Source organism: Mustela lutreola, chromosome 6 (assembly GCF_030435805.1).
Source record: "Mustela lutreola isolate mMusLut2 chromosome 6, mMusLut2.pri, whole genome shotgun sequence".
Lineage (NCBI taxonomy): Eukaryota > Metazoa > Chordata > Mammalia > Carnivora > Mustelidae > Mustela > Mustela lutreola.
The window spans coordinates 14,265,082-14,288,750 of NC_081295.1; the positions used below are offsets into that span (position 1 = coordinate 14,265,082).

The 23,669-nt window shown below is 38.6% G+C and overlaps 1 protein-coding gene across 16 annotated transcripts in view; it reads left to right on the top strand.

Moving 5' to 3' along the window:
* Positions 1–23,669, top strand: part of SYNE1 (spectrin repeat containing nuclear envelope protein 1) — a 465,519-nt gene that overhangs the window by 182,705 nt on the left and 259,145 nt on the right. For all 16 annotated transcript variants that reach the window (XM_059176745.1, XM_059176748.1, XM_059176749.1 and 13 more), the window contains 12 exons: positions 105–275; positions 1,181–1,321; positions 5,332–5,492; positions 7,474–7,624; positions 10,669–10,896; positions 11,292–11,390; positions 13,188–13,375; positions 13,767–13,890; positions 15,312–15,478; positions 17,709–17,862; positions 20,167–20,795; positions 23,159–23,338. In XM_059176745.1, coding sequence (XP_059032728.1) covers positions 105–275; positions 1,181–1,321; positions 5,332–5,492; positions 7,474–7,624; positions 10,669–10,896; positions 11,292–11,390; positions 13,188–13,375; positions 13,767–13,890; positions 15,312–15,478; positions 17,709–17,862; positions 20,167–20,795; positions 23,159–23,338 — 2,393 coding nt within the window. The remainder of the gene's footprint in view (positions 1–104; positions 276–1,180; positions 1,322–5,331; positions 5,493–7,473; positions 7,625–10,668; positions 10,897–11,291; positions 11,391–13,187; positions 13,376–13,766; positions 13,891–15,311; positions 15,479–17,708; positions 17,863–20,166; positions 20,796–23,158; positions 23,339–23,669) is intronic.

Below are 23,669 nucleotides of genomic sequence, written 5' to 3' on the forward strand. Positions count from 1 at the left end.
CCCACGCTGCTGCGAGGTTGTACCTCTCTGTACCCCATTAGACTGTAGGTGTTTCTATCCTGCTTAGTCGCTCACAGAGGATCTTTTATGCACCTGTTCTCCAGCAAAAGACAAAGAGGATTTCTGCCAAGAAGAGAGACGTGCAGCAGCAGGTAGCGCAGGCTCAGCGGGGAGAAGGCGGGCTGCCCGACCAGGCCCGGGAGGAGCTGCGGAAGCTGGAGAGCACCCTGGACCACATGGAGCACAGCAGGGAGAAGCAGGAGCGCCGCATCCAGGTGGGAGACCGGACGTCGAGGGCCCTGTTCACCCCCAGGTCTCAGCTGGCGTCTCCTCATGGGATCGGGCGTTGGTTCCCGCCTCTGACGCTCCAGCACTGTGCTAAGTATTGACACGAGTTCTCTCTTTTAATCATCTCGTCAAGCTTAGCAGGGAGGCGCTATAATTAGCACATTTTGCCAGAGTGGAAGCTTAAGCAGAAACAGTTTGAGGACTTTACCCAAAGTCACAGAGCAGCGATCAGTGATAAAGCCAGAATGTTAAATGCTCACTTGTCGGAGTCCGGGAATTAACACTGGACCGTTTCGCTCTTCTGGGCGGTCCAAACAGTCACATGTTTATTTATTTATTTTTTTAAAGATTTTATTTATTTATTTGACAGACAGAGATCACAAGGAGGCAGAGAGGCAGACAGAGAGAGAGAGGAGGAAGCAGCCTCTCTGCTGAGCAGAGAGCCCCATATGGGGCTCCATCCCAGGACTCTGGGATCATGACCCGAACTGAAGACAGGGGCTTTAACCCACGGAGCCACCCAGGCCCCCCCACATGTTTACGTTGTATTGTGATCTTAACACTCTTCAAAAGTGTTGAGCTCTTGCCACCTACCCACTCCCCACTCTCCTCCTTTCTCTTTCTCCCTTTTCTGTTTTGAAAGAGCCTGGGAGGCTCTATTTTCCTGATAGAAAACTCAGAATGCTGGTCTACACATCCTCTTTTTTGTAGGTGAGTGAAATTCTTGCAGGAGACATTAGCACCGTCTTTGTTCAGCAGAAGTCCGTGAAATTGGGACCGAGTTAACTGGAGGCCGACAGCCCAACAAACGAATGGAAACGTGAACAAGATTTGGTGATACGTGTTGATAATTCATAACATGATATGTGCATTTTTTTTTTTTCAAATTTAGGTCACATTAAGAAAATGGGAGCGATTTGAAACAAACAAAGAGACAGTGGTCAGATACCTTTTTCAAACAGGTTCCAGCCATGAGCGCTTTTTGAGTTTTAGCAGTTTGGAAAGTTTATCTTCAGAACTGGAACAGACAAAGGTATATCAGTCTGAGCGTACAGTCCCTTGGTGCTCATTATTCCGAAGCAAAACTGTTTTCTTTCTTCTTCTTTATTTTTTTTATTTTGAACCTGTTTTCATCCCTTATTACAATCAATTATTATAATTATTCATTTAATCAGTACTCTTGTTTATTGGTCATCCACTCTTCAACACGCTGGTCAAGTTGCTTTGAGGAATGAAATAAATAAGATTTAAATATCAAGAACTAAGAAAAATTTTTATTAAAGTGGGAGATGGTTAGTTCGCTCATAGATGAATACTTTAAAAAAAAGTCTTTCTGAAGGCAGTAATATTTTTAACTGAACCTTGAAGGGCAGGTAAGACATAGAAAAGCAGAATGTGGAACAACACATGAGCATTTCTATAATGGGAAATGGCATGAAGTATGAGACTGTATGGAGATTCTGTTTTAAAGCAGAAAAATGGAAGTAGAGCTATAAAGGACATATTACAAAGATACTGGAAGGTCTAGGCCACATGGAACCCTTAAAGGTTTTTAAGAAAAAGAGTCACATGATCAGAGCTATACTTTACAGAGATGCATTTTTTTTAAAAGATTGATTGATTTAAGAGAGAGAGAGCGTGCGTGCACGTATGTACAAGAGAGGGGAGGGGCAGAGGAAGAGGGAGAATCCTCTAGCTGACTCCGCCCTGAGCATGGAGCCTGATGCAGGGCTTCATTCCAGGACCCTGAGTTCATGACCTGAGTCAAAATCAAGAAACACCCCTCAACCGACAGACCCACCCACGTGCTCCCAGGGAGAGAGATTTTTAAGCAGTGTAGAAAATTGAAAGGGTGCAGGGCTTGCGCCACGGGATCTGATTAGAAATTTATTGCATGTCAGTATTAATGTGGACATGAATCAGGGCAATAGGGATGGCCGTGGGAACAGACGCAAGAGAGAGAGAGCAAAGGAAAGGAAGCTATCCCGGGTTCTGAGCCCGACAGACACCCTGGGAGTGAGACAGGAACTTGGAGGAATGGCTGTTAGTTGAGGAAGATGACGGACTCAGTTTGGGACAAATCGAGGTTGAGGCTCCGGTGGGACATCCAACAGCTAATACTTAGTAGGCGTGTTTCACGAGCCCAAGCCTATATGCCCAAAGACCTTAGAGAGTCAGAGCAGACCAATACATTGTCTGAAGCATTTAGAGAGTTGTACAGGTTGTTTTGGTTCCCTTTGTACATATTTTGGGTTTACAGAATGACTTGAGTTAGTATAGAAATGTGTTAGCCAATGAATAAGAAAGAAGACCTATCCATGAGGTAGTAACCTTCAGCAAGTATACCCCTGTGCTGCTTTTCTCTTACCAGTAAAAGGCTTAAAAGGTTTCTGTCTCTCATCCTGCCAATTTTGTATTCTCTCTCCTATTATTAACTCACTGGGGAGTTTGAAGTCTTATAAAGCCATAGAATTTTTCAATTCTGTATGATTTTCATCATCCATTTAAATAAACATCATTTTAAATTTTAATTTTAATTACTTTATGTATTAAAACTATATCAGGTGTCTTTTATAAATACAAACAAATCTATTGGGTTAATTACTATGTGGGTGTTCCACCAGGTTACATCCAGAGTTTCTGATACCATGTGGTTCTGATCCCTCTGAATAGGTTTAACAGCTGTAGATGAAGCAAATGTAATGTTTTTAGTCTTAGTATTAAAATTTTCTTTAGCTAACAATCTTGCATACTTTGCGATTGGTTTAATAATGAGAGCTAACATTTACTGAACACACACACACACACACACACACACACACACATATATATACACACACCACACACACACACACATATATAGGTATAGACATATGCTGGTCTATTCATATGGTATTTATCATCTTTAAACTCTAAAACAATCCTAAGAAATAGGTGTCACGATGAATCCAGTTGTGTATGGAGGAAATATAAGGTACAAAGGTTTTTTAAATGATTTTATCTGAGATCTCAGGATGACTAACTGGTGAGGTTGGGATTCAAACCTACGAGATTGAGCCCAGAGCACACACCTTCAGCCACTAGGTTTTTCATTGAAAAACTGAGCTACTTTACTGTTTCTGTATACTGTCGCACAAGCACATGCTGTCTAGAATAATCGTTCTCTACTTTTTTGCTCGCTCCACATTGTTAACACAGCCTTCATTCCATTTGTAGCCCTCGTGTGGTTGTGCTCAAGAACTTGAGTGCATTCTGGCACTGTGGGGTAAGACGTCCATAGCAATATCATGTTTATTCTTTACAGCAAGCCTTGACTGATGAGGAAATGAAAATGCAGAGGTCACACTCAAGGTCACACAGCTAGTGCAGGACAGAGCCTGGTTCAACTCTAGACCTACCTGAAGCCAGAGTCCGTCCTTTCCTGCCGCATTGTACTGCCACTCATGGGTCTTCTTATTGGGACTTAGAGATAAAGCCTTATAATATTATTCTGTTTTGGTTCAATTTGGTTTTTATCAATATCACTCTGTTCTTTGAATTCCTCTGCCTTGTGCTTTCCCCATACCTAGCTCTGACAGAAAGCTCTTAGAGTGAAGGTATATAAGCATTTTTAGATTTAACACCACTTTCTTCATGATTTTCTTGAGCTCTGGAAAACACTGGGGAAAAAATACTATTTTATGCTTCTGATTCTGTTCATAGGGTTTGGAGAGATTATGCTGTGAATCAGGCTTCACAAATGAGTTCACCATGACTCTAAGCCCATCACACCAACAGTGGACATCTATAACCACAGAATTTAATGTGACATTGGCAAATACCAATTTTTGGAATATTATAAATCTATCATGAAAAGGAAGCTGCACTTACCCATTTTTATTCTATCAAATTGCTGGGTCCTTCTCTGAAGTAACGTTGATATTTCTATGTGGACTTTAAGTCTTTCAAACATGAAGATACAATAGTATTATGTAGTAACTATCTTACATTGGAATTATGTAATAATTCTGGGAGATACTCTGTGGGAAGAGGTGGCTGTCAGAAGTCTCACCTTTGAAAATACTTCCTTTGGATTTCTTCATTACCTATTTTGGAAAGAGGAGTTTCTGATCAAAATTTAAACCTCCCATGAATGTCTCTTACATGAGAAGAAAGGAGACACTAAGATACTTTTTTTCACAAAAGATTATCTCCGCAATTAGCTTTTTTAATTCAGTTTTCAATACATTTACCTGACAAAATTCAGGTAACAGCTAAAATTTACCAGTGCCTCACCCATATTAAATTCATTTTTGAATTGAAGTAGTTCACTATTAATGAAAATCAATGGGTAAATTTTATAAATCTTTTTGTCCTCAAATTTATGAGGGACATTTAAAAAATGATAATAGGCACCTGCTAGAGTGCCAGACACTTAAAAATGAAATTGCTGATGAGCTGCTAATAGCAACCTTACAAGAAACCATTACTACTTGCATTTTATATGAAAGTCTGAAAAATAATTCACCAAAGTCAAAAGAACTAGCAATTAGCAAATCTAGAGCTCTAGTCCAGGTTTAACTGGTTAAGAACTTATCTTCTTTTCATCATATAGTATAGGTATACAGTGAATAAGATTTGACAGTAATGAATAAGATTTAACAATAAGATTTAACAATAAAGATTTAAGATCAGATGATCTCTCTTTTCAGGGAACTAGTTAACAATATGTTTATTTATAGGTAAATATCAGTGATACACTGTATTGACTAAGATATCCTTCATTAAATAAAATATATTTATATTAATTGGCCTAGAAATCTCTTATCTATATGACTGAAAAAAAATCAATCACCATTAATCATTGCCTGAATGGGGCCTGTAATAAACTAACATGATTATAGAGCAGTTAGTTAGTTATAATGCAGCTGAGAATTCAAAGCAGTAAATCCAATCTAGGGAACCATGGAAAAAGATTTTTGTGAGAATTGTTGGATAACTATGAAGGTAGATAGGATAGAAGGGTAACTATGTCTTCCTAACAATGATAATCTCTTTTTCTAGGAGTTTTCTAAACGAACAGAAGGTATTGCAGTCCAGGCTGAAAATCTTGTGAAGGAAGCTTCTGAGATACCCCTTGGGCCCAAGAATAAGCAGCTGCTTCAGCAGCAGGCTAAGTCAATCAAAGAGCAAGTCAAAAAATTAGAAGACACACTTGAAGAAGAGTATGTGCTTGACAAGTCCTAAACTTTCTTCTCTGAGATAAAGTTTCATACAGTCTTTCCTGTATATTGTATTCAAAGCATTCCTTTAAAATCTCAAAGTGTCTGTGTATTTCAGCATGTTTTGAGGAAGCACTTACAGTTCAAAAGAAAGTATCACCAAGACAGAAACTATCGTCTATATAACAGAGCAGAAAAATATAAAAGATGTGGTTTTTGCATTGTAAACTGACTTGGTTCATGAGAAAGCCATATCTATTCAATTCTGTGGCCTTCATACAATCTGAAAAAGAATCAATATTTAAAATATTTTTTTTTATTTTACTGTATTGTTCTGTTGTCACCAGCTAGAGGGAAGAAGAGATATTTTGGTTGTGTAGATGCTGGGCCTAAATATGTGTGACATAGACCAAGTGTCTCCATCTCCAAGAAGCTCACAGAGCTTGTTTATAGTGCCTCCATATTTGAATTGTCACTGATTGATATGCTGTTTCCAAAAATTAACTTCAAAAATTTATTTTACTTTTTAACATCTAATATTTGCTTATTGAAAATGAAAGAAAAAATAGTTTAGCTTATGGTATCCTATTACATGCAAAATGAACACACAAAAGAATTGCAGGGAATAAATATATGAAGATATGGCCAATGTTCCTCAACATAATATGGCCATACATTTTTATTAAAGTAGATTTACTGGCAAATCACCAATACGTATTATTCTTAAGATATAGAACGTGATTTCTAAGGTGGATTTTTTAAACTGTAAAATTTGTTTTTAATACTAGTAACAACTTAAAATTAACATTGTACCTTTGCCTAAACCTTAAAATTTGTTAAATAATTTAAAGGAAATTATGACTCAAAACTTTGTGAACTTTATATTAAATATCCATCAAGCTCTGGAAATAATGAAACTCAAGAGTTTATTAGAAAAGCTGCTTTTATTAGAAATATCCATTTGAATCTATTTCATTTGAAAGCTTGCAATGTATTTTAGCTTGTGTTACCTGTACTGATAGGAGCATTAGGCACATCCAGGGTATACATTTGAGACTGCAATAGTATTTAATTTAATATTCAGTGATGCCATTGCATTCTTTCTGCTGTCTTCAAGTGCCTTTTGGTAAACAGGGAAATTGTTTCTTTTTTTTTTTTAACCCAAGGATGTATCAGTTCAATGATATACTATTAGTTTCGTAGTCTTTTTCTAACTGAAAGCCATAATCATCTGGTTATATACACATAGCTAAAACAAACTGGACATCTCTAGTTAAAATTTTATTCACTAGATTTATAACAAATAAAGCCCAGATTTTCTAAAAGCAGTTAGGGTGCTCATGTACAAGACTGTATATAGAGTCTTTTGGAATCAAGACTGGACCAACATGGGAGAACGGCTGAAATCATAACAGCTCCAGATCATAAATTGCAGGCTTAGCTTTAATGATAGAAACAGTTCCTGTAAGGCAGTGTGGGATTCAGAGTATAAGCTCTGTCTTGACTCATAAAGGTACATTTTATAAAGATCTTTGAGTCTAGAGCATCCCTGCAGTATCTCTGCTCTGAGAGCAAAAGGACCTTGTCCATGAAAGCCGGACTGCTAAAAGTCTCCGTGCACTGGAATCTGTGTAGGCAGCCTTATTAAAAGTCCTGGCAATTACTGGCCACATGCAGAGTTTACCTGGATTACACCTGGATTCAAATCCCTTTGGACCCAGCTATATTTTTTCGAAGCACAGTTCCATTCATAACATAGTGTAGATACTACCTCGTTAAATGCTCATTCTCAGAGGAGATAGAGAGGAAGACTTGAGGACTAAATACTCAGATCGAATGTGTATTTTTTCCTGTTCCAGTAGTTTCAACTTTGACATCATCACAAATGCCTTTGCTGTCTTTTCATCTGGTGATTTAAAGGAAAATGTGTTGTTGTTTTCTATCAAAGTGCTGCATTTTATTTACTTAATTTGGTTAATTTTAGTATTAAAACCATGGAAATGGTGAAAAACAAGTGGGATCATTTTGGCAATAATTTTGAGACCCTGTCCGACTGGATAACTGAGAAAGAAAAAGAACTCAATGCCTTGGAAACTTCGTCATCTGCCATGGACATGCAAATCCACCAGATCAAGGTGACCGGCTCACACGTTACATTTATAATCCATGTCTAGCTTTTAAGAACTCCTTTCTTACATTTCATCAAGTGCTAGTTGGCCCCACGATTAATCTTTCACTGCTATGTGACTCTATTAAAATTCAATTCACACAAAATGTTGAGCTGAGAGGTCTTGATTGATACTGGGCAACACTTTATAACTGGAATTATGTATTAATATTTTCTGACTTATGCATTCAAAGTCAGTATTGTGTGCAATATCATTAAAATGTTTCTATGGTTATATCATTCTTTTCCTTGATTCTGAATTAACCCCATTGGAGTGTTCTGTTGATTCATCTATACCACCTGAAATGGATTCATCACCTACAGCTTTACTTTGTAAGTGTCATGCAAATGTCTGGCTCCAGTATTAGTGGCATTTACCCTCACAAACCACAGGGGGGAGCAATTCCTTTCTTTAGGGGAAGACCTCAGACTCCACTGCTCAAACGCACAGACTGCATTTGGGCACAAACTGAGACACTTTGATACTTATTGCTATCCCAGCTCCAACATGACCACATGCGTAGACTGTCATTGTTCACTTCATTCAAATAGTTTTAAAAAAAGTGGGCTGGAAGAAATTAATTCTTTCTTTTATAGTTTTTACGCAACACACTTTCAAAATGCAGCCACTTTCCTATCTAATCTTTTTTTTTTTTTTTTCATGCAGTTAAAAATAGTAAAATAAATACCAGGTAGTTCACATTATTGCTCAGAAAAAATCATTCTGGAAGGGTGGAAGGGTGCTATGTCACTTAGCTACGATTACATTGCTGGGCAGATTATCCTGGTTTTTCGTGCATCTTTTGCAATCAAGGTTACATGGAATCTGGTATATATGGAGTCTGCTTATGTCTTGTGTGGTGTACTAGGGAAAATAGATGTCAACCCACTAAGGCATATTCATGAAATATGTTTAATCTCTAAAACTGTTTTTAAAAGTTGTCATTTGATCATTTCACTACATCCTAAGTAAACAAAAATGACTTTATCAAAAATTTTCTTCCAAAAAATTTTGGTATACACTTTTTAATGTGTTTATTCTTGCTACAATTCATCTTATTATTTAAACCTTAATTCAATTCCAGGACTTCTGAAATATATCAGTGATCAACTGTCACCGCCTCTTTACTCTTTAGGAAACAAAATGATTACACGTTTTATTTTTAAATATATAAACATTCAGTCATAGATTTCCATGCCAGTAGACTAGAAATACGTTTTAATATTCCAATATAGTATTTTGAAAACATCTAAAATGTATTAAACGAATATGAGCAATAGGAAAAAAAAGTATTTGCTAGAAATAAGCAAAGATGGTGTGGAATACACTGGTGCTGTGAAATTTAGGCAAATAATTCATATTCTGTTTACATTCAGAAGACCACACTATAGGAAACATTAGAAATAAGGTAACAATTGTCATGGTGTTTCACTTTAAAACAACCTTTGAATTAAAATGAATGAAGCATTTGCTTGTCATGAAGACATTTTTCTATAAGCCCACGTTTAATTCTTCATTGCATCCTATTCCAAATTGACCGGTTTTCTTATTCTTAATTGATAATTTACAAATAATAAGAACATACAGTGGGTACCTCTTCCATCTTCCCTTTTTGGATTAGAATCCAACAATATGATTACATAGTTTACATCTATGAATTTATTGGTAACATGTATTAATTACTCTAAAAACTAAGAAATTTTGTCTTATTTTAGATTGCTTCACTAAGCTAGTGCAAACACCTAGAACAATTTTGGCACATAGGAGACACCAAATATATATTTGTTGAATTTATGAGTGATTTTTCTAAAAAAAAAAAACCATCTTGAAAAACAAAAAAGAAAGGCTGTATTCATGTTCAAATAACATATCTATTAGCTATACCACGGTAGTCCTGCCTATGAAAAATAAAAATAAAGTAACAAGCACCTGGCACTAATCTAAATTATTCCTGATTGTCTCATCTAGACCGCATTTATTTTTGACTATGTTGTCTCATGTAGACATAAGTCACATTTTTTTTTTTTTTTCCGTAAGGTAACTGAGACTTGTCTGAATTTTTGGCTTTACTGGATTGGAAGATTTGGCTCTTTTTCTCAGAGAAATCATTTTTATTCTCTTATACATAAATAAGCCTCTGTGTTTATGACAGACATGCCTCCTTGCGCCCACACACATCCTTGGTGTCTTTCAGTACTTCTCATGTGTTGGCCGATAGATACAGTGTCTCCTGCTCCAAATAAAAATGATACTATGTAGCTTCTTCACTGTGTGCCCACAACTAATGAGGAAGCAGTGGTTCAGAGCAGCATGGGCAGGATTAGCATCGCCTGGGTATTTTTTAGAAATGCAAAATCCTGGCCTCACCTTAGACCTGCTGAGCCTGACTCCCTGAGGATGGCAGCCAGGTGATCCTAACGTATTCCAAATTTGGAAACGACTGGCATAAAGACAATACATTTAAAAAGACTGGTTTTGCAAGAGTGGAATCAGACAAGCTTTTAGTTTGGTAAAGATGAAATACTCAGCTACATTTGAGGAAAATTAAACGAATGTCAACATTAGCATTTCTATGAGGTACTGGAACACACTGCTTCCCAGATCCGCTGGTACAAGGCATGACTCGGAGGATAAGCAAGGAATTCTCTTTACCTTTAGAGATACTTCTTGTTTGGTAAAACATGAAATACTAAAATGAAAAATATGAAACATAGGGACATCTCCCTGTTTACTTCTCTGCAACAGGGGTAGGTCTTTCTCTGATTCTTTATGCACAGAACACGACCACCATCACTTCATATTTTCCAACATTTATCTGCATTATCTTTCCTCCCCAAATGAGGTCTGGAAACTTACTGTGTTTGTTCCTAGCTGGTCTCTAATGGTCCAAGTGTGTTGAAATGTCAGCTAAGAAGCCCTCTCCTGATTTTCTCTCTATGTAGAGAAGCTGTTATTTCAGAAAGACAAGCTTACTCAGCCTATATTGTCATTTTTCTTGTTTTAACTATTAGGTCACAATTCAGGAAATAGAAAGCAAGATGAGCAGCATTACAGACTTAGAAGAAGCAGCTCAGTCTTTTGCTCAGTTTGTCACCACTGGAGAATCTGCTCGAATCAAAGCGAAGCTGACGCAAATAAGAAGGTACTGGGAGGAGCTGCGGGAACATGCACAGTGTTTGGAAGCAACAATTCTGGGACATTTATCTCAGCAGCAAAAGTTTGAGGAAAATCTTAGAAAGGTAAGAACGGGACCTTGCATGCGAAAGGTATTATTTCCTATTGCATTTATAATGAAATGCAGTAAGTAATCCAGAAATAGTGAACTAAGGAAGACACAATTTGCTAATCATTGACCCAGTTGTCAATGATGACTAAGCCTTTAATTATTCATGTGATACCTTTTTTGAGAGAATATAAAAATGTCATTATCCATTGTGTTCAGACAGGCATTAAGGCTTATCTATTCCTTTCAAATAATAGGATACACTGATTTTAGATTTTTTTTAAAAATGTGTATTTTAATAATTTTATTGAAAGCTATCAAAAGAGATAAGCATGCTGCTTCCTTGGTAACTTTTTCTGCCTCAATATACGTTTTCCCCACCATTATCTTTATATTTCAATGATGTTTTAGATCCAGAAGTCTGTGTCTGAATTTGAAGACAAACTTGCTGATCCACTTAAAATATGTTCTTCAGCCACAGAAACATACAAAGTCCTCCAAGAACATATGGTAAGAGCGATTTGATAATTCCTGCTTGAAAACATAGTAAATGTTTTTATGATGGTTAAAATTGAAAGGATTTTTATGTTACTTGAGGAATGACATATATCAAACATGTTCGTCTAACACAAGAAGTGTAAGTTTACAAATAAGTTTTTATTAAAAATGCATATTAAAGGAATATTCACTTACAGCATTTCCTTCTCATACTTAAGATATGATTTTTTTCTGATTTTTAGCTTTAGTAAATTCTGTTACTTGTTGCAAGCATTATAAAAAATTAATTGTGCATAAAAACATACATGCGCAATGGCGGATTTTAGATTTTTAACACACAACAGTCAGATGTGCAAAGAATATGTCCTCACTAACCTTTTACCAATGGCTACCTTTTTTGGTCTGCTGCCTGAACTAGTGACTATTGATGGGTGTTCACAGAGCGACAGATGCCTTTGGTGTAATTTAGGGAAAGAAGCAAAGAGGGAGACTCAGGAGCAGAGAAAAACCCAGAAGAAATGTGCTAATTTAAAAAAACATCTCTGTTACCCCTATCTATATGCACGTGTGCCGAGGGAAGGGGCTGCAGTGATAGAAAGCGATGGGCTGACAAAAGCACATCTGGAAAGGGGAGTGGAATTTATAGGTTTGAATACTTACAACAAGAATGGGGGGGGGGGCTGGGTGGCTCAGTCCATTAAGCTTCTGCCATTGGCTCAGGTCATGATCTCAGGGGCCTGGGATCGAGCCCTGCATTGGGCTCCGTGGAGTCTACTTCTCCCTCTCCATCTGCTCCTCCCGCTTGTGCTCTTTCTCTTCCTCTCTCTCCCTCTGTCTTAAATAAATAAATAAAATCTTCTAAAAAAATGTGTTTGTGCTCCTAGGTAATTCTTTTTAAATACCCAAAACCTGAGGAAAGGTGGGAAAACTGAATTTCATGGAATTATTTTTAATAGTTTACTAAGTTAATAATTGAGTACCAGAAAGGATACTATTTTTTCTAGTATTTAGATTTTGTAAAGCAAGTTATTTTTCTCTGCCTTGATTGTCTGATCTCTAAAATGCGAATAATGAAAGAACATAACTGTCAAGATTCTTATGAAGATTAAATGAGTTACTATATGAAATGGATGTAACATAGAACCTGCCACATCCTGAGACAGGATGATATGATTATCACTGATTCCTGATAGCAACTATGTCAGCCATAATGTGCGCACGCTCTCTCTCTATATATATATATATGGTATTTATTTATTTATTTATTTATTTATTTTTAAGATTTTTATTTATTCGACAGAGAGATATCACAAGTAGGCAGAGAGGCAGGCAGAGAGAGAGAAAGAGGAGGAAGCAGGCTCCCCACTGAGCAGAGAGCCCGATGTGGGACTCAATCTGAGGACCCTGAGATTACGACCTGAGCCAAAGGCAGAGGCTTTAACCCACTGAGCCACCCAGGCACACCCCATATATTTTTATAGAGGTTATAGCATGCTTCATATAGCTCTTGTAAATTAAACAGAGTTTTTTTAAAAAGTCATATTTGGCATAGAAGGAATAATAATTTTCACAAATGATCTGAATCATGAAAGGAAAGTTGAAATTATTCTGATATACAGCAGTAAATTCTTATTTGGGGAAGAGCCTTTCCATTTCGTTTTTGATTTCCGCATTCATGAAGTAACTCTCCTCACTTTGACTATGTCTCGCAGAAGATCATGGATTGAGGGAAAATTTTTAGTGATGATGGGTCTCAAAAGAATTGTCGGCCTTGTTTCTTGATGTTGTGCTTTCTTGGCCTCCCGTTAGGATCTCTGCCAAGCCCTAGAGGCACTGAGTAGTGTGGTGGCCACTACCTCAGCCAGCGCCCAGAAGGTGGCTAACGGAGGTTCCTCCGTCCAGGAGGCAGCGGCCCTGCAGCAGAGGTATGAGGAGACGCGGACTCGGGCCAAGGAGAGGCAGACTGCGCTGGAGACCCTGCTGGCCCACTGGCAGAGGTGGGCAGCCTTCCTTCCCAAGTTGGCAGTATGGATTTCAACTGGCACTCTTAAGTAGGAAATTCTGGACCAGCTTTTGGGAAATAATCATCCCAGATGTAAAACACATCAACTCACGCGTCTAATATGAGAAGATCTTGGTCTGTGTCAGAAGGTGAAGACCCCTAAAATGGAGAGGATGTATGCGTACCTTTCCTATGACATAGATATAAACACAGGTGACAAATACATATGAATGTGAAGGGAATGTTCTTTTTACCTTCATATCTAGGAATAAGAACCAACACTGTATTATTCTCAATGGTTAGTGTTGGACCTTCAAATTTGGAAAGGTTTCATTTTCTGGCATAGTAATTTTGATAAATTTGTCTCTCATTTCTGCTTTCTTTAGACTGGAGAAAGAATTATCAACCTTTTTAACCTGGTTAGAGCGGTGTGAAGAAATAGCCAGTTCCCCAGAAATGGACATTTCTGCAGACAGAGTCAAGGTGGAGAGTGAACTTCAGTCAATACAGGCAAGTTCAAATTCAAATTTCTTCCTTCTTTGACTTTAAGGGTTTCCCACATTCTTGCTTCTCAACAACTTTCTAGTTCATTGCACACTGACGTTCTACAGTACTCTCCCCAAAAGTTGCTCCTCAGAAACCCCCAGTGACTGTTTCCTACCCTGAGGATAAAAAGCCATCCTTAGTCCACACTGAGGAAAAAAGTTCTTATCTTTTTTAAAAATATTATTTATTTATTTGACAGAAAGAGGAGACACAGCCAGAGAGGGAACACAAGCAGGGGGAGTGGGAGAGGGAGAAGCAGACTCCCCACAGACAAGGGAGCCCAATGTGGGACTTGATCCCAGGACCCCGGGATCATGACCCAAGCCAAAGGCAGATGCTTAACAACTGAGCCACCAGCCACTTTCCAAAAAAAGTTCTTATCTTTTTATAAATATACTGTGAAGTGTTCTAAGAGGGGAAGTCACAGCTCCTTTTCTGAAAAATGACACAAAGCTATCTGGCCATGTAAAACTAGTCCTACACATCTCTACACAGAGAGTAGGTGCTCTACAGGTTAAGGGTTGTGGAGGAGGCTGAAGCCTCTGTGACATCTACATCTGGGCCCAGTGTCCACCAAGCTGCCTCCCACTGTGTTCTGAACATTTCTTGTCCATCCCCATATTCTGGCTTTGTGTGTTTTGTCCTGACTTGGAGCTCTTCCTGCCATCCATAGGCTGTGTGACCCTTCTTCAGAAACCTTCAGCAGCTTTGCTTATATCACACATGTGGCCTCTTTAAGAAGGGGGAGAAAGCACCCTGACAAGCATCTACTGTGCGTCATTCTACAGTATCATCCCATTTGATACTATGTTATGCTGTTAGCTGTCTATAGGTGTTTATCTTTTATATCTTATTAGATAGGGACTGAAAATTTTATGCAGCGCTCAGAGCACCTTACAGTTCATTGCCTGATTAAAAATAAGTGATTCTGTTGTGCGAAAGCAAAATGGAGAGCCCTTAGCTCTCCAGTTTGGCCTAATATAGTCTCTAAATAAAGAAGGAGACCACATTTCTGGTACCCAGAATTGCATCTCTATTATTGTTAAATATGCACTGTTTCTCTTTAGCAATAGCTTTCCTTTAATTCTCTTTACCTACACAGTTTGTTCATCTTGAAAGAAATTCTACAGCTTCTAAAGTTGCCTACCTTAATAGAACTCAGATTCCGGAACACTAATTCAGGTCTCAGTAGTATTTTAAATGTTTCATTAGAGGTTAAGCAGATCCACTCTAAATCAAGTAATAAAAACTCTCTTTAAGCCTGGTCCCAATGACCTCTGTGTTGCAAGAATGCAAAGTCTTTGGAGAGCAGCCACCTGTGTCACATGGTCCTTCTTAGTCAATCATGCTGGGATGAGATCTAGAATGTATTGTGTTTTTCTTAGGCGCTGCAGAATGAAGTTGTATCCCGGGCCTCAATCTATAGCAGCCTTTTGCAACTGAAGGAATCACTATTCTCAGTGGCCTCCAAAGATGATGTGAAAACGATGAAAGTACATTTGGAACAGTTGGATGAGAGATGGAGAGATTTGCCACAGATAATTAACAAAAGGTTGGGTTTTTTTTAAAAGAATGTTTTTATATTGTTCATTTTTTTAATGGTAAGCATATAAATTAAGAAAGCAGAGATTTTTTGCTTTTACTTAAGTGAGCTATTCAAAAAATATGGAAGGGAAAGAAATTACTTTGTTATTTGTGGTGGGTATTAAGGAGGGCATGTATTGCATGGAGCCACTTGGTGTTTTATATAAACAATGAATCTTGGAACACTGCATCAAAAACTAATGATGTATTTTATGGTGACTAACATAACCCAATAAAAATAAATAAATAAATAAATAAATAAATAAATATGCCCAGCAAAAGAAACAAGCAACAGAACTAAAAGACAACCTACCGAATGGCAGAAGATATTTGCAAATGACATATCCAATAAAGGGTCGGTATTCAATTAAAAAAAAGAGTTAGTATTCAAAATATAGAAAAAACTTCTACAAACCCATCACCCAAAAAACAAATAATCCAATTTAAAAATGGGCAGATGATATGAATAGACATTTCTTCAAAGAACATGGCTAACAGACACTTGAAAAGATGTTCAACATCACTCATCGTTGGGGAAATGCAAATCAAAACCACAATGAGATGTTGTCTTACACCTGTCAGAACAGCTAAAACAACACAGGGAAAAAACAGGTGTTGACAAGGATGCAGAGAAAGGGGAAGCCTCTTACACTGTTGGTGGGAATGCAAACTGGTGTAGCCAATATGGATAACAGTTCCTCAAGAAATTAAGAATAGAATTATCATATGATCTAATAATTCCACTACTGGGTATTTACCCAAAGAATGAGAAAACTTTAATTTGAAAAGATATATTGCCCCCATGTTCATTGCAGCATTATTTACAATAGTCAAGCTATGAGAGCAGCCCAAATGTCCATCAACAGATGAACGGATAAAGAAGAGGTGGGGTGTACACGCACGCACACACACTCACACACACATACACACAGTGGAATATTACTCAGCCATAAAAAAGAATGAACTCTTGCCATTGGGAACAACATGATTGAATCTAGGGAGTATCATGCTAAGCAAAATAAGTCAGAGAAAGACAAATACCATATGATTTCACTCATATGTGGAATTTAAGAAGAAAAACAAACGAGTAAAGAAAAAAGAGACAAACTAAAAAACAGATTCTTAACTTAAAGGGGGGTGTGTGGGGGGAGGGGTGAAATAGATGAAATAGACGAAAAGGATTAAGATGTGCTTACTGTGCTGAGCATCGGATAAGGTACACAGTTGTTGAATTGCTGTATTGTACACCTGAAACTAACATAACACTGTATGTTAACCATACTGAAATTTAAATTTTTTAAAAAAAACCCTCACGTGCTCAAAAATCAGCATTTCTGATGAACCTCAGTCGCCAATTTTTGTCTCACCATTAGGGAAAATGATCAAACTAACTGAAAAAATGTTGAAGAGGGTAGGGTTGCTCGTGTTTGTTTTATTTTTGCCCAAGCTGTTTGTATACTGGAGAAAAATGGTATTTAAAATTTCGCCTCCCATGGTATTCTCCACGGAGGCAGCGGCGTTGTGGAACAGGGCTGTGTCAGATGAGGTCGGAGGAGTGGATTATGGGGGGTCCCTCATCGGCCACAATAAGGACTTTTGGGTTTGCCTTCCTATGTGCAAGAAGTTGCCTCCGTGTTAGGCTTGGCAGATATTGTCCTGCTTACATTAAAGCCATTCCTGGCTATTACCTAGAGAGTGAACTGTGGAGACACAACGGTCTCCCCTAGTCTCTCTAGTGGTCTCTAGTAAGTCCACTAGAGCGTGGACTGTGGAGACAATGGCAGGAAGGAGGCCACGGAGGAGGCCAGGCTAGAGATGAAGCAATTTAGACCCAGGTGGGCTTGTGGAAATGAGGAGGAGCACACAGACTCTACTGTGTGTGTGTGTGTGTGTGTGTGTGTGTGTGTGTGTGTGTGTGTGTGTTACGGGGGCGGTATATGCAGATTAGCTGTGATGATAAAGAACCAGGGGCATGAAAGATGGCTCAGGGGACCACCTTGGGGACAGTGGTAATGCTAAGTGAGATGTGGGAAATGGAGAATCAAGGGTTTGAGAAGTAGAAGACATCAAAAACATCGGTGTGCTCACGTAGGACAACATCTTTTTTTGCCTTCAGTTAAGGTTATTGCAATAGCGAACATATCATTTTTTCTGTGAACTTGAGGGACATTTTCACTTTAACACCTTTCTCTCCGTAGGATCACTTTTCTTCAGTCCGCGGTTGCTGAGCACCAGCAATTTGATGAACTGCTGCTTTCCTTTTCTGTCTGGATTAAGCTGTTTCTCAGTGAATTACAAACTACTTCAGAGATAAGCATAACGGACCATCAGGCAGCATTTACTCGGCACAAGGTAAAGGGCATACTTTAAGATCAAAAGAAGAATTTATTCATAAAAGAGCTCTGGAATTATAAAGAAAGCACTTTTTTAACCCAGCCATTCTGCACTAATTTAACCTTGCATTCGTATGCAGATGTTTTAATAATGGGACCTATGGGTCCTAGCAGTGTGTTCACAGATAAATTAAGCCGATAAAACCATTTCACATGAACTAGACAACCACATTAAGACACTATTTTTTCGAAATGGAGTGAGTGATTTCTAGGGTGAAGTGATGAGACTGTTTTTAAGCTTCTTGGTTTGTTTTGTTCCAATGCTGAAAACTAATAAGGAATTCCAACGCTTTAATGATGCAATTTTACTAAATTACTGTTTAGCTCAGAAGTTACTTAAAATTCATGATTTATTTTCCTTATTTATAGATCATGCATAATATCTATCCTGGCATTAAAAAAATAACATTTAAATCAAGTGTTGGGGTAGTTGGAGATAAGCTACGTAATAAACTTAAGACAATATTTAATGATAAAACATTTAATATTTATAGAGTGCTCACTCTGCTGATTGGTTTTACCAAAAGAAATAGTACTTCCTCGTATCTTTATGATCTCAAGTAGTTTGTGTCTTGCCACGGGACACACTTTCATTAAAAGGCCGTGTAAGCATGATGAGCTGGAGGACCCTATGGGGGTATCATCGCAGGGTCACTCTCATTCACTTTTGGTCCTTTCTGCACGACTGCAAAGGTTCTTCCCGGCTTGCTCTCCTCTTAGCTTATCAGTACTCGCCAAACGTGTACAAAACAAGCTCATAAATCAGGTCAACCAGAGTTTTCTTAGGGTAAATCAGTCAAGCATTTGTTCACTCAGTGTGTTGGTTTCAAAAGGATGACCCCCATGCTTTACAAACTTACTCTTGGGTGGTAACTGTACAGAAGCTTTGAAAAAGATTTGTGTCTCAAAAGCGCAGAGAACGAATTGTAAATTTTCTGAAGTAAATGCTCAAAGCTTCTTTCTAGAGTTTAATGGTCAAAGAAGGGGCATTTAAGGCCATTGTGTTCAAGATTAAGTGGGGTGATAATTTCTCTTTAATGGGAAGCATGCTGAGATTGTTAGCAATGCTCTGAGAGATTTCGAAACTGATTTATTCTGAGCAAGTTACATTGCCCACACAAGGGTCTCGATGAGTTCATTTTTGTTTCTTTACAGGAGGCAGCTAAAACCTGTGTTCATCTGCCTCGCGCACTGCCTCTGAAGAGAGGCTGATGCCCATCTATTCCTAGGCTCCTTCCCTACAAGCTGTTAAAATTAACATTATTGCATATATACTTAAAATTTCCAAACTTCAGTATCTTTTATATAGATAGATAGTAATATAATATATAGTATTGAGAATATAGGTATATATATTTGTATATATACGGTATTGTTAAAAAGCACAAATTTACTGAGTAAATTTGAAGATTTAATTGGCTTTACGAAGTGATTTGTGAATCAAGCAGTATCTTATCTAGCAAATAGAAAGGAGCTCAGGGGGTTGTAAAAAATGTCAAGTTTTCATTAAAGGAGAGTGAGGCACGGAAGTTATTAGTAAAAGAAAAGAAAGGATCATTTTAGGCAAGGCCACTTTCCCTTGGGGGTAAGAATGGGGGACTTATCTTGGCGGGGTTTGGGGGGGGGAGGGCCTCTGTGACAGATTACCTTATCCGTACTGACCAGAAAATTCCTGACTGACAAGCTAATGCTGTATTTCTGGAGGATTCTGAAACTGCAATTAGGTTAGGTATGAAGGACCAGTTTGGTGACCTGACCTACCATAAGTGACTCCATTTGGGGCCTGTGATTTGCTTTTTGCTGAGATATATAGATAGATGGATAGAGTTAGAGAGAATATGTTGCTGATATATATATATATATAATACTATTATATATAATAGAGTATTTGGGAATGACATATTATTTATACTAGAATAACAAACTTTAACTATGTATACAAATGTATTTTAAATCTTCCACATTATACATATATATGTATGTATTTATATGAGATTTCCTTCTACAATTTCTATTCATAAAGACATTCTCTTTCATGCAATGAATTAGTTCCAAGTCAGAGTTGTGTTTTATGTGAAATATATAGACAAGAAAACAGAAAACTCTAAGACCGTTTCTTAAAAAAAGATTCACCACCGATGACCTTTAAAGCCTACAGCATCCATTGCACTGAAAATGGATCTCGACATGACAGACTGTGAACGTGTCTGTGTCCTTAGCCACGGTGTATCCGAGGACTCAGTGACCCGCTCTTCCCTTCCAGGACCACACGGCAGAAGTCGAGAGCAAAAAGGGAGAACTGCACAGTCTGCGGGATCACCTCGTCAAGCTGGGTGCTCTGGGTCGAGCTGAGAACCTCCCTGTCCTCCAGGGCAAGGCAGAGGACTGCTTCCAGCTGTTCGAGGAGGCCAGCCAGGTCGTCGAAAGGCGGCAGCTTGCTCTGTCCCAGTTGGCGGAATTCCTGCAGAGCCACGCCTCGCTGTCGGGGGTTCTCCACGGGCTGAAGCACACGGTGGAAGCAACCGACAGGATGAGTAGGAAACAGACCGATTTATTGGAAAAGGACTTAAATCATGCCATTCAAGACGCTAAAGCGCTGGAATCCGCGGCCATCAGCCTTGACAGCGTTCTGGCCAAAGCTCAGTACCATCTTAAAAGCGGAAATTCTGAGCAAAGGACATCCTGCCGGACGACAGCTGATCACCTCTGTTCTGAATTAGAGCGAATCCAGAACCTTCTGGGAATGAAGCAGAGCGAGGCAGATGCCCTGGCCGTACTGAAGAAAGCATTCCAAGACCAGAAAGAGGAGTTGCTGAGAAGCATCGAGGACATTGAAGAAAGGACAGACAAAGAGAGACTGAAGGAGCTTACCCGCCAGGCTCTTCAGCAGAGGTAAAAAGAAACGACTGGAACCTGTTGTTCCGTCGACTTTTTATTTGTTCTAGAGTTAACGGCAATGCTTTGATGGTGTCATATTTAGCAACTTCTTTTAATATTTTGAGGATAAAATTAATGACTAACTGAACACTTAAGAAGTACTAATATGGGGCGCCTGGGTGGCTCAGTGGGGTAAAGCCTCTGCCTTCGGCTCAGGTCATGATCTCAGGGTTCTGGGATCAAACCCGGCATCTGGCTCTCTGCTCAGCGGGGAGCCTGCTTCCTCCTCTCTCTCTGCCTGCCTCTCTGCCTACTTGTGATCTGTCTGTCAAATAAATAAATAAAATCTTAAAAAAAAAAAAAAGAAGTACTAATATTTTTTTGGTTTCCTGAAGGATTTTCCCAAGGGCTTTATCTATATAAGCCGTGCTAAGATCTTATCTGTAACAGACAATAGAGATCATATTATCTATGTTTAAGCAATGTTTCGCTGTTAGGAGAAGGGCCTGGTCGTCTGGAGTACGAACAGAAGGCAGAGGCGAGAGCGGGTGATCCGAGTAGCTCTGTGGTCCTGGTGGTGACAGCAGGAGGGAATTCCTTCCTGGTGCTGCCAGACCCTCAGAAAGACCGAGCAGGCTCCTCAGATGAGAGTGAAGGACAGGATACCGGCAGAGAGAAAATGGCATAAAATGGTTCTTTTGCAGACAGGAAATGGAAATGATATCCCTGGACCTTGGTAAGGTCATAAAGCTGCCGTCTGAGATTCCCATTCCTTCACTTGAAGTGAAACCAGTCCGCTGGCCAGAGTCATTTTCAGCAGCCGCCTGCACCGGTTTGCTCAGAGGTGTGGCAAAGGCAGACCAGTGGGTTTAAGCAAAGTTGGGGTTTTGTCAGTGCGTTTGATAGAGAAGCTAAGAGGTGATGGGTATTTTCCTGCTGTACATTTGGAAGTGATTTTTTTTTTCCTCTAATACTATAGCCTTCTTCCCAATCTTGTTTTTCCTCCTTAATAGAATTTTCTCCCCTTTTGTGTTCTCAGGGATGTTTGTCTTCCATTTTTTCAGGGGGCAAGGAAACAGCTGAAATGCTGTCAAACCAAAGTGTCCACAATTGAGAAGGGTTTTGTTGACATGCAAGACCATTGTCATTTGCCTCTTTTTAATTGGAATTAAGCACTTAGCAAAGGCTTACGTCAGATCGTAATGGCTCTTGAGGTTTCGTGCCTTTTGAGCACTAGGCTCACCAGCTTAACAGTAAACTAACAAAAAGGAGTAAGATTTGAGGAGGAAACGTAGCCTCCAGAGTAAAGACAAAAAGAGGAGCCAAACATGGCAAAGGAACAAACAGCTTTGCTGGCCCGATTCAGCCAAGCAGGCAGGAGATGCTGACATTGCTGGAGAAGAAGGTCCAGGTTGGGCTCAAGAGCCACATCCACACACCTAACACTCAACTCACCAAAGCCACGCAGAGGTGATGGAAAAATGTTGCGTTCAGCTGATGGATTTATTAAAGCCCCCTTTACTTACGCGTCACTGTGTGCATTCGGGCAAATCATTTGTTTTCTTATAAGGTGCAGATCATGCTAATGTGTGCTCCTAACCACTTCGTTTTGGAATTCAATGGAATCATGCATGGATATTCACTTTATAAACCCAAGAGCAAGAATGCATGAGTGCATGGCTGCCTCTATAGGACCACTTTTTATGAGTACTCAAATATTAGTATATTAGGGACAAAAAAAATTATTTTATTTTATTTTAATTTTAAAGGCTTTACTTATTTATTTATTTATTTGTCAAAGAGAGAGCGAGAGAGTGCACAAGCAGGCAGAGTGGCAGACAGAGGCAAAAAGAGCAGCAGGCTCCCTTTGGAGGAAGGAGCCCAGTGTAGGACTTGATCCCAGTACCCTGGGATAATGACCTGAGCTGAAGGCAGCTGCTTAACTGACTGAGCTACCCAGGCATCCCAATTATTTTTATTTTAAATGAAACAGCGTACCCTTAAATATTATTATTTTACATGAATTGGACTTTGGGACACGGAAGGCCTTTTTACTAAAGATCTTTTAATAAATACTTACCTGCTTTGCCTACAAGCTCAGCCCTAGTCTTAAAAGTCTTATAACCTGAAATCAAAATAGAAAAAGAATACAAACTTAATGGAAAGTTGAAGATGAATGGTTAGAATGACTTTAAATTTTCCCAAGGTATAGTCTGTAGTTCTGAAAAGTTCATTTTTAAAGTGTCTTTCACAGTTGCTATACATTAATGCAATTGTTGTGTTGAAAGTTTTTCTAGATACCTATAGGCATGCTTTATGGAGAAGAAATATTAGTCCTTACCTTTGGTAAATTAATAATAAAATGTTTTAATTCACAGATTGAGAGTCTTTAATCAGTTAGAAGATGAATTGAATTCTCATGAGCATGAACTATGTTGGCTAAAAGACAAAGCTAAACAAATTGCCCAGAAAGATGTAGCCTTTGCATCTGAAGTCGATAAGGAGGTAAACCGCTTAGAGGTTACCTGGGCTGATACCAAAAAACTAATTCATGAAAAGTAAGTAAAAAAAAAAAAAAAAAGGCTTTTTTTTTTTTTTTTTTTTTTAAACTTTCTATCTTGTGGCACTGGGCTGTTCTCTGTTGATTTGGATTGGTGTGATCAAGATTTGAATACCTTTTGCCACTTCTGTATTCTGTGTCTCTTTAGTACCATTAGAAAGTTAGTCATGCAGAATTTTGTTGTGGAAGTTGTTGAGATGACAATGACAGGTGTAATTCACTGGGGGAAAGCAGGAGCTGTCAACAGTTATAAGGTGCTAACCAATGAGACTTAAAACTTTTGAGTTTCTTTTTTTTATTTTGTTGTACTTATTTGTCATTAAGGTATG